Consider the following 11,903-nt stretch of genomic DNA (forward strand, 5'->3'; position numbering starts at 1 on the left):
AGCTCACAGACCCTATAGGACCTGGGTCACCTTCCTACCTGCCCCCGCGCTGACCTTTCTCTCTGCTCTCCACTCCAGCACCTTTGGGCTTTTCGAGGTTCCCCAAGTACGCCAATCATCCTCCCTCCTCATTCCTTTGTGCTTGGTTCCCCCTGAATGGATCCTTCTTCTCTCACAGAACTTTTTTTTCTTTTTTTGCTTAGAACACTACTTGCTTCAAGGTTCTGGACAAATGTCACCTTCTTCTGCAGAAGAAGACATCGTCTTTTTTTCCTTCTCCAAATTATCACTCTGTGGCACTTATCATCACTGGTCTATTATAAATGTATTTGCATATTGCAATTGAATGCTGCATATTTATTTGTTTATTGCCTATCTCTCTTCACTAGAATGTAACCCCCATACCGGAAGGCACTTGCATGGTTTGTTAACTGCTGAATCCTCAGGGCCCTCCATAAATACAGAAAGCGAATGTGAACAAATCGCCTTACTTTCACTCCTCTTGGAGGTAAGCAGGCAAGTAAGAAATCATAATTGAGTGATAACAGTGAGTTTTGCCGACATGAAAGAGAGCATCAAACGGCGAAGACCACGGCTGCTTGTTCACTGGGTTTACCTTGAAGAGGGTGAGTTCAGACCGTGAGTGGCTGACACATCCCTCCATTTTTCAACAGTTTTGTCTTAGGCTGGACTCATTCTCTTCCTGCTCCCTCTTCCAGAGCTTCCTTTCAAGAATGCCACCTCCATCTGCCATGCTCCCCAGGCCAGAAAATTCAAGTGTCCTTGACTTGCCCTCTCTCTGTTGCTGCTGCCAATCGCCTGTCCAGATCCTGCTCTCCTGCCCAAGCATTGCAGTATCGACTCTCCGGCGTCCGCCCCACCGCCCTGAGCTCTCCCTGCTTTCCCGGGGCTTTACCTTCCTGGTACAACACTTCTTGCTCCCAAATCTCCAGCTGCAGGATTTTTCCTCTAAAGCGAGTTTACCAGGCAGAACCCACCTTGCCATCGAATGCCCCACTCCAACCCCTAACTAACCCATCTTAGTATTTTTCACTCTGAATCCTTGGCTGGAACACCAGTTCCTCTCCTCCAGAAAACCACAGGGCAGGACAGGCTACTTAACCCAGTGCCACGTACCCAAAATACATTGACGGAATAAGCATTCAGTCCCTCCCATGATGAAAATAAATCAGTAAAGTTCTATTCCTTAGCCTGTACTCATTCTTAACCTATTTACAAGACAGTTAAAAGATGTAAATAACCAATAGTAATAATGATAGCTTATACTTATTGAAGGCTTATGATGTGCCGTGCACTTCTCTTAAGTTCTTTCTATTTAATTCTCATGAGAGTCCAATTAAGTGGTACTATTAGTCTCCCCATTTTTGAGATGAGAAAACTCAAGCACAGAGGAGACACTTGCTGAAAGTCGCACAGCTGATGACTGAGCCAGAAAGCAAGCGCAGCAGACAGACTACAGAGTCAGACCTTCCCTACTCCATTTTATTAGCCCAAAAGATCATTTCAAACACTCCATTTCCTACTTCTTAAGAGTATAGTGCAACGGAGGGGCATGGACCCTGAGCAATGAGAGCTGGGCTCTACCTAGTTCAACAACTAACCATGATTTAGAAACATACAAATAGAGCGGTGGGGTTACATGAGTTGAAGGCCCTTTACTTCCTACACTTGGTCCGTTTTATTACACACCTGCCACTGTGCTACCCCACTAATTCCATATTGTCTCAATAGTGAACCCTTCTGCTCCAACCAATCATTAAGATCAACGCGTTCATTAAGATCATCGTTCTGCCTCTCTCTCAGCAGAACCACCACCGTCCCAGCCCCCTCCTGGTTGTACCTTATTTTATTTTTATCATTAGTATTCTTATTTACAGGATCCAATTACTAGCAATTTACAGGAGCCATACAAATTCTCCTATTGAATACAAATTCCACGAAAACCTGACAGTACGTTGATTGAAATCTGCCGTCCCTCAGCTAAGGAATGAGGACATTTTTGCTAGTTTAATATAGTTCAAATTCTATTAGGACAAATACCACGAAAACTGGTATCTTTCTTTGGTAAAAGCCATAAAACTAGTAAAAAAAAAAAAAAAAACAATTGTATTTAAGGAAGAAAATTATTTCTCTCATTTTTTTTCTTTGAAAATTCTCTCCGAAAAGGGTTAAAAACTAAATAATAATAAATTATTACACAGCAATAATAGATTGAGAAATTTTACAAATAGGCCTACCTTAAGAGGCGACTGAAGTAGTATCTGAGTATGACATTAGCGGTTAATCCTTTTTCTGAAGTCTGATGCATCTTTAAAAATGACCTTGCACTTAACCAGCCACTGAGAGAAAGAGAATGGTCACAGGAATCACTTATCAATGACACAGTCCATCGGTTGATTCATTTGGTTATCTCTGTCAAGATTGAAGAAGTTATGCTGCGGTAACGAAAGACTCCCAAGTCTTAAAGAAACTATCGCTTTTTTTTCTTGCTTGTACAACATGCCAAGGACCATTTGCTTTGGGGTCAGCAACTTCCTCACTACGGACTCAGGCTGACGGAGCCGCCACTATCTCGAAGATCACCAGTGACCATGGCAGAGGACCAGAGAGTTCTGGAGGGCCTCAAACCAGCAATTACGTGTCCTAGCCCAGGAAGGACATGTTTACAGCTCTCAGCACTATGGCAATACCAGGAACCACTCGTTGCTGGTCAGAACTAGCGATGGGACCTGCCAACCACGGTGGGTCCAGGAAGCGGAATGTTACCAGCCGCCTGGAGGGAGGAGAGCCAGAAATACTAAGAACTAAGAACTGCCACTCTGGTCTTCGGCAACAACGACATCCAGAACTTCCGTCTCCGTAGCACCGAGCCATCTTCGAGTACCACCACTAGCGGGATGGCTTCTGCTGCCTGAGCCATACCAAACTAGTTTGCAATGCGTGTTTGCTGAGTGAATAATGAGAGGGATACACAGCTCAATTAGGTTAAAGGGATGATTTACTGATGCTGCTTACTGAATAAAAAATTAAGACTCAAAGACTGTTATGTGGTTCGAGTGAGATCCCACTTAGAAATCTGACAACGAATTCATTACTCAGAATGCTCAGCTTAAGAAACTGAGGCTATGCCTTTGAGCTATAACTTGATGGTAAGCAAATTCGTGCGTGAGTTTCCCAACCTTTGACTTTTATGCCAGGGATCCTGGTGGGTGTTTCCCTAAGGGACAAATGTATTTCCTGTTGCAAAAGGCCATGTGTGTTGGGCAGGACTTGGAAGGGATCAGGGAAGGCTGGAGAATGTCTTTATTCTCTGCCAACTAAACCTGCTTTTGAAATGCAGCAAATAGGAGTCGCTATAATAGGAACAAAATTTATAGAGACATCTAAGAAAGAACACTGAGGTGTGGAAGTAGGACAGCCAGTTCGGATTCTGGCCTCTGAGTTTCAGGAAAGGGTGAATCAGGGGCCTGAGCGAGCCTTTCTTTTCAGCGAGACTGGCTCCCCTCTGCCAGCCTGGTTGCTAAGCAAGGCGTGGATCTCACTCTGTGTGCGGGCGTGCACCATCCAGCCTGTACGCTCGTGAAGACAGGACAAAGGAAAAAGGCTGGCAGGAAAACAGGCCCTAGCAAGAGACCCAGTTCTAGGAGGCTAATGAGAGCCAGAGACCTAAACAGACCGGGAAAGAATAAAACCCTGCAGCAGAGATGTAGGAAGTCACCCGGAGTGGCGGACGAGGATTCCAAACCGTCACCCACTAGCTATTCTTAAAGATAATTGGAACTCTTTGGTTTTCCCATGGAAACCCATCAGTGACGTAGTGGTTAAGAGATGGTTTCAGCACGAAACAAACATTATATTTCATTTCTAACTTTCCTTGCTGTGGAGACTCGGATAAGTTATTTCATCTCTAAATGTCAACTTTCTCATCTGTAGAAATGGATACGATATTGGTTCTGGCTTTATAGGTTTATCGTGAGAATTGTATGGGATAAAAGATTTTAAGCTCTTAACATAAATGGCAATACTGAATGTCACTATTAGTGACATTTCTATTGTTCAAACAAGAAGTTTATTTAAAAGAATATATGAACTTTCTAAAGTAACAAAATGAAAATTAAAAGAAGAAAAAAGAAGTTACTGAGACTGGCAATGAGAAATAAAAGCAAATAGGTTTAAAAAAAAAGTATGACTTGGTGGGTCCGGGGCAGGGCCTGAGAATCTGCATTTCTAACAAGCTTCCAGATGATGCTGGTGCCACTGTGCAGGGACCAGACTCTCGGAACCACCGATAAAAGGCACAGCCCTCTCCAGGCCCCGGGCCGAGCCAGGTTGGAGGTATTTGCAATAAAGGGGGCATGCGCTATCTGTGTTTCGGATTACTCGGAGCTGACCCAATGGCTTCTCTGCTGTCTCAATTTCCCACTGGTGGCCTAGGATGACCAGTGGCCGCTCATGCCCTTCATTCTTCCCTGCTAGTGGCGATTCTCTAGCTGGAGTTTTGGCTTTGGTTCCAGCCATCCTGATTGGTCCTTGCCAGCTTCTCTCCCAGGGCTTGGAGCTCTGCCACCCAGTGCATCTAACACACAGTCTCTTTTTGCTTTGTTCTTACTAGTTTCCTTTGCAGGGAAGGGTTCTGGTCTTTGCTGGACCGTGGGAGGACCTCTCCATCCTCCGTGCATGCCCCAGGTCTCCTGTGATTGGGCTTCACCTGCCCGGTTAGACTCAGCTATGCCCTCTTGGAAATCTGGTGCCCAGTGGTTCCGTATCTCTGCTGGGTTTGCTGCCCATGGTGGACTCTGACCCTTGCCTGCCTGGACTACCCTATTGTCACGTTGGCTGCCTCCTAGCATGAGCTGTTGCCCTAGTGGACAGGTCTCAGCTTATTCTGTACCCTACTTTGTCTGCATTACCCTAAGAAACCATCACACCAGAGTCCTGAGATAAAACAATTAAGAAATCATTTTAACAACTATTTATCGAGCAGCACTCTGTGCCTAGCACTGCTTTCCACACTGGTGATAGCAATACAAAAACAGAAAAAGTCCTGCCTTACATTCCAGCGGGGAGCAGGGGGCAGGGGCAGAGAAAGAGAGAAGGGAGGGAGGGAGGGGCAGCTATAATAGATAATGAGAAGAAACATATCAGGAAAAATGAAATAGAGAATGCTGGGTAGGTTTATTTTAAATAGGGAAACAGGAAAGGCCTTGTTGTGAAGGTGACGTTTGAGTAGAATCCTGACAGAGGAGAGGGAGCAAGCCATCAGGATGTCAGGGAAGTAAGGGTTACAGAAAATGGACAGTTATTAGTAGTCCCCTACTGCTGCTCATTCTCAGGCTCCTTTTTGGGCCCCTCCCCTTCTTTCCATCTTCCGAAGGTCAGGAGTCCTAGGATCCAGCCCCGATCTGTCATTCCATGTTCCTCTCAGTAGAACGATTCAGCACTGTGGCTTTAAACAGGGGTCGCTAGGGAGTAACTTCTTCATGGGTATGAGGTTTCCTTTAGAGATGATGAAAATGTTTTGAAACTAGAGAAGAATGGTCATTGCACACGTTGTGAATGTACTAAATACCACTGAATTGTTCACTTTAAATGGCTAGTTTTATATTAGGTGAATTTTACCACGATGAACAAAACGAAGATGTTTAACAATGGTCCCTACTGCATAGGGCTATCATGAGGATTAGATCAGGTGATGCTGCAAAGTATGTAACGCAGTGCCTGATATTACCAAACAACTAAGGAATTTTGCCTCTCAGTAGTTAATTTAAATAAACATAGCTTTATGAAACACCACACCAGTTTTTTTTTCTTTCACATTTCACTATAGTAAGAATTGGAAACTTCATCATGGATTCACATCAGTACATGGATCAGAATTTGAGAACCACTGAAATCAACAATTTTGAGAAATAAAATCACCCTTTGTAAAAGGCCCGTTTTAGAGAGCCATTCTAACCCATTTAATAAACTGAAATTACAAAGGAGAGGAGTTTGCGACAATAGAATTGTCCAGAGATAGACAGAAGCAAAGGCCAGGTGAGTAAATGTGAACCATTCAGTTTTTCTTACTAAAGTGAGAATGGCAACACATACACATATCCTACCCCTCTGCCCGCCTCCCCAAATCAGCAATAAGCACAATAGCAGAAAAAAACACCGTATTACCTGATCAAGAAAAATGTGTCAACCCCAAGGTAGAAGGGGCCACTCCGAGAACAAAGGTACAGTGGGTTTTTAAGTACTCTGGTTTTCCATTCGAGAACATTATCTGTAACGAACACAAAAAGCAGTTTCTATTTGTCTACTAGAAGAAAATCATGTGATTTACCTTTTCAGAAAAAGCAAGAGGAACACCTTCAGCTTTCGGTTGTACAGGGCGGGTGCTGTGCATCCCTGTAATTCACTTAGGAGAATGTGGACTAGAAAGAAATGATGGTGCCTGAGGTACTTAACCTTAACTAAGGCTTCAAGCTCCTTTGTGCTCTCATCGTGGTCATGGCCCCCTTGGGACTAAAGCAGCGTCACCTGTTCATGGACCGCTGCTGAGCTCCTGCTAGGTTCTTCAAACCACCGGGGCCGGCCCCCTCCCTTCAAGTCTGATGTGTGTGTCTGGCCTCTGCTTAGAGAGCACCATCGCCACCGATGGGGTCGCTTCAGGAGCTCAGCAACGGGAGAAGCTTAAGAAACATTGATTCAAGACTAGTGCACAACATTTGTTTACATATGCCCGTCTTTCCAGGAGAAAAAAATAATGTTAGTTTCTGGCTTTATTAACCACGATGAGAGGAAACCCAGCTCTTTGGATGACGAAAATATAATACACAGGTATCGGTATTCACCTGGTAACCAGTTGCTTGATTTATACCTCACAGGAGGTAAAGCAGCCACTGGACACTGGCTTGGATACTCATTTATAGGTCATGGCTATGTCTCTAAAACAGAAGGATGGCTGCTCATAGGGAAGGCTGTGGCCTCCCATCCTGTGGCCCAACGTGACCCTATCACACAAAAGACTCTTTCTTCCTCGACTGCTCATAAAGGCTCATCAATTCTCCGTACCCAAAGACAGCCACGCGGTCATCTGACTGGTGTGCCCCGACATGATCCAGAGGAGACTCAAGACTCGGATGCCATTCAGTGCAGGGCACGTGCTTCCCGGCGTGTTGGTAGTCCAGATGGCTGGCATATTCTTCTGCCAAGAAAAGCATTTCAGAGCACAGTCCACAGCTCCTAGAAACCCTAGGCGAGAGCAAAGGTGTTACTGCCCACCCTGAAGCCAGACCAATCCCACGCTGCTCCACAAACAAGAGTCAAAACACACACACCAGTGACCTTGGCTGTCACCTAGACATTCCTGCATTGTGACCTGGGGCGGCTCAGCTCAGTTCTTCATCATCCCCTCTTGATCTGTATGTGGATCTTTGGACTTGGTCTCCCTCCCCAGTGAAACTTGACTTTTCCTAACAGACTTGACTTGAGGCTGGCACCCACACTGCCTTGCAGAGAACTCACTGCCTTACGCAGGCCCCAGGATGCCGGTGCCTCACCGTGGTCCTGAGGGGAAGAGAACTCAGACAGCATCAAGAAACCACATGAGGCCAGCATTTCATTTAAAATGGCATCCCTGGTGCTCCCTTAAGAATAAACCACCTACAAATAACATCCCTACCTGTCAAGGCACAGGTATGAGAACAGAGGGGCAGATGATCCAGGAGCTAAGGGTCCAGGCCTTATCGTTAGACACTCCTGGTTCTGAGTCTGGCTGTCACTTATTAGCTCTGTGACCTTTAGCAAGTGACTTAACTTCTCTGTGCCTAAGTTTCCACATCTGCAAAATGATCTTATGATCATAGGATTATCGTGAAGAGCCAGTGAGATAACATCACAGCTATTTTAAGCCCTATTGCTGTAAGAATGGTTAATCCCTTATACTTAATTTGTTCCCTTTATTTATTTATTTATTTATTTTATTTAATTCATTCCGAGAGCCAATTAAGTGGCCGGAGCTGTGAAACAAGGGTCTCCAAAGCTCAGGTTGCCTCTAAGAGACTCATATTTTCTCCTGGACATAGCTTTGTGCCTAAAACACTGCGGGCACCAGAAACCCTTGCAGAATTAAAACTTACAAGCAAGAGCTAGCTTGTAATCGAGCTCTGGCAATCTAAAACAACTTCTAACATGGAAGAATGTAATTACCCTATATTTTGAGGGTCCAGCCGTTAACTCTGAGTTTTCCCACTGGAGTCACTCTCAGAGTGCCTGGCTGAAGGCACGCAGCTCACCTCTCATTCAGAGGAATTTTCACTCACCAGGGATTGGCAGCACCACAGCACCATAGTGGTCCTATACCTAGTGTCACCTGGCTCCCCTCAGCTCCCTGAGAAGCCACAGGCTGCAATGGAAAGATACGGGACCTGGGCTCTACCGAGTTCCACTGAGTTTCTTAGCCTCCCTGAGCCTGTCTCCTCACTGTTAAATTAAGCACACTTTTTGACAGTGTTCTTGAGAGGATTTGAGAACGTTTATCAAACATCTGGCCCAATGCCTAATTTGGCAAAAGCAAGTACTGAATACACTTTGCTTCATTATTTATTTCCTGTCTAAATTCTACTTGTGAGTCAGCTTAACTAGCAGCAGCTTATAAAATCTTCTGAAAATAACTGGTCCGTAGCAGTGGCAATCTTTCTGAGTGCCACTTTCCTCATGTGACAAGTATGATAAAGCACAGGGGCACAGGGAGAAGTGGATGAAATGATACAGGTGGTCGGCAGTTCTCAAAGTGGCGGCCCCTGGACCAGCAGCTTCAGCATCACCTGGCACCTTGTTAGACATGCACAGTCCCAGGCCCCGAACCGCATTAACTGAATCTGAATCTTTGGGGATCCGCATGTCCACCAAAGTCTGAGAACTGCTGGCCATGACAGGGCTATAAAAACCCTTGCAGCATCTTTCGACTCTCTAGTTATTATTACTGCGAGGCCACTGTATGCAACACACCACAGAGCAAGAGCCTGACCTCCAGGGACTGGAACTCATAACTATTCACTTCACGAACACATTCACAAGCACTCGCTCCTATTTTTCTCATCTAAATAGTAAGGGACAGGCTCACGTGTAGGAAAACACTCTAAGCAAATGCAATGATTATTTGGAAGATAAAGAACCAGGAATCCAGAATACCCGATATGGCTCTAAACTTCTAGAAGACTTGGTGGTCTCATGCTGATTTGACTCGCTGGTGAGCGTAAAGGTGGAGAGAAGAAAATGCTGAACCCAGGGTTCTCTCCATCTCGATTTTTCTTTCCAAACATTCAGAAATGTGATATTTTACTCTGATGGTATTAAATACTAAAAAAATATGCTACAGCAACAGAACAGAGAAATCTCCCATTTTGAGGCCTCAGTTAAATGTAGTTGCTGAAAAAGCTGACATCATCTTAGATCATAGCGTTTCATTTTGGGTCAAGAATCCAAAGTAGCCAATTCCTAATACCACACCATGTGTGCATACCCTAAATCCTGTGATTTGACCTTAAAATGCAGGGCTCTATAACCCATCGATAAGAGGCTAAACCAGCCTCCTATGGATGACTGGCAATGGTGGATTCTGTTAACTGTAGGCTCCCCCTCAAGCTGACAATTAGAAGCATGTGGCAGGTCCCTGGAACTCAGTCAACCTCATTGAGGTCAGGGTAACAAGAGGGCTTGGCACCCGCCCTTCTCCCTCTCCTGGATTAATTAAAAAGCATGAGGAAAAGAACGACTAATTAGGAAGGTGCATGTACATCACCTCATTGAATTCCTTCAACAGATTCTAGTATATGCCCCCCATTTCACACATATGGAAACTGAGGTTCCTCGAGGCCAAAACCTGACCAAGGGCAGAGTTAGAAACCAAGGCAGGTGTGACAGGGGGGTTTCTAAACCTGCTTTCTTTCTGCCACGCCCCCCGCAGAACCTTCTACGGGGTAGCGGGGGAGCAGAGAGAGCTCTTGAAACTCGTCATTTGAGAAACGAGGGGTTCTCAGACTTTGGGGGAGTCTGCGGAAGCCGAAGTATGACTGCTCCCCATTATGTGGGGTAATGGGGACCGCTGGGCGGGGAGCCGGCTCCTGATCTGGGCAGGAGGCTGCTTGCACAGGGACCTATAAACCTTCTCAGCTTTTCCGTTATGTCAACTCCATACAAACACGTTTTTTGTTGTTTTTCTTGTTGTTTTTGTTGGTTTTTTGTTGTTGGTGGTGGTGTTCCTGTTGTTTTTGTTTTTTGCCTGAAGATACAAACAGAATCTGATAAAATCATTACTATGCCTTCCACACTGGACAGATTTCCTGAAGCCACTTTATCACCTATTCATAATTCTTCTAGTCCATTTACTGAAATTTTGTTTTATTTTTATTCCCTTAGTTGGGGTAAAGGAAGGACGTAAAGGGGCTCTTGCAAAAACCCTTTCACGTGTTCTAGAGGTATTTGTATGACAAGGCTATTCTTGTTTCTGGGTGTGTGTGTGGGTGTGTGTGTGTTCTCTTCGCCTTGCCATATGGGCATGTGGAAATGAATGAAGGTAATACTCTTGATTTTTAACTAAAACACAACACAGTGTGACTCATTGCAATCCAGCCTCTCACTACACCGTGCCGGGTTATCTATTTCTGACTCAGATACACTCTGCCATGTTTAAATCAGCTGTGTTGCATACTCACTCCCCTGGCTGCAGTTTATATAAATCGTTTACCTCGGTGATGCCGGGGAGGCTCTGAGTCATCTGTGTAGCTGCGACACTGAAAATAGACACTGTGATCACGGAATTGTGCCTTAGAGGATTGCTGTAGTAAAACCCAAGCTCTGCTCTGACCTAGTCGTCCAGTAGCACAAAAACACACTGGATAATTGTGCCCAAGAAATAAAGCAGCATTTTCAGGGCCCTCGCCTTAACACACTGATGGTCAACACAGACCGAATTGTGAAGAGCAGAGACCCAGCCTCACGCTGGCAGTTAGAAGCTGTTGGGAGTTCACTGGACTCTGACACTGCAGGAATTATTTTCCAATGTCATACCCATCTAAATCACGTCTCGCAAGGGCTCTTCGTTTATTAAAATGCCTACTTTCCCCTCTGCTCAGGGCTCCTGACCGTGAGAGATGGGCCAGGCCACCCGCCCATCGGATTCCGTTTCTTTGTTCGCTCCTCTCCATCTCTCTCAAAGGCAGACTCCCGTAAGTGGCAGAATGCGTGCCATGTGCTGGGGACGCCCTGTGGTCTGACGCCCAACCCCTGGCTGCCACGTAGACGGTTCCAGCCAGAGGAAGGACCAGGCCCAGCAGCGTGAGGAACCTGCAGGGAGAAGAAGCAAATGAGAAGATGCCGAGACTCTCCATCACACTGACGCTGCCACAGCGGTAAGATGCGGAGGACACAGTCTAGCAAAAACAAAACCACTCAAGCTCCCTGCTGGAAGGCAGGTAAATCTTCAACGCTTTGAAGAGTTGGAAGTAGCTTTCTGAGGATAAAAAAATTACAAAGAAAATGCTTAATGGATTTCACTGAACTCATTATAATTGTAAAAAAAAAAAAATCATAAACAAACAAACAAAAAGCAACCAAAACACTGAGGCAGATATTTGCAGCTGATATGGCTCAAGATTCATATCCTTTATCTTTACAATGAACTTTAAAAATTCTTAAGAACCCAACCAGCACACGCATAGACGAGGGAGGGAAGAGGATGAATAGCAGATAAATAAACTTTAGGGGAAAAACCTTCATGACCAGTTTTTTAAAATGTAAATTAAAGCAACTTATATATTTATTAAATTGGTACTCGTTCTTAGAAAGGGAGCTTTGGATGCCAGTGACAGGGTGATGAAAAAGACATGGACGTC

General features: G+C 45.0%; 1 protein-coding gene across 1 annotated transcript in view; it reads right to left on the minus strand.

Moving 5' to 3' along the window:
* The window catches only part of LOC105292758 (O-acyltransferase like protein-like), a 33,566-nt gene extending 22,167 nt beyond the window's left edge, over positions 1-11,399 (minus strand). Inside the window, exons 1-4 of the mRNA XM_023531169.1 lie at positions 11,129-11,399; positions 7,081-7,260; positions 6,187-6,289; positions 2,259-2,360 (exon numbers count right to left, since the gene is read on the minus strand). Coding sequence (XP_023386937.1) covers positions 2,259-2,360; positions 6,187-6,289; positions 7,081-7,260; positions 11,129-11,399 — 656 coding nt within the window. The remainder of the gene's footprint in view (positions 1-2,258; positions 2,361-6,186; positions 6,290-7,080; positions 7,261-11,128) is intronic.
* Between the last annotated feature and the right edge of the window lie 504 nt (positions 11,400-11,903).

Source organism: Pteropus vampyrus, unplaced genomic scaffold, assembly GCF_000151845.1.
Source record: "Pteropus vampyrus isolate Shadow unplaced genomic scaffold, Pvam_2.0 Scaffold62, whole genome shotgun sequence".
Classification (NCBI taxonomy): Eukaryota; Metazoa; Chordata; class Mammalia; order Chiroptera; family Pteropodidae; genus Pteropus; species Pteropus vampyrus.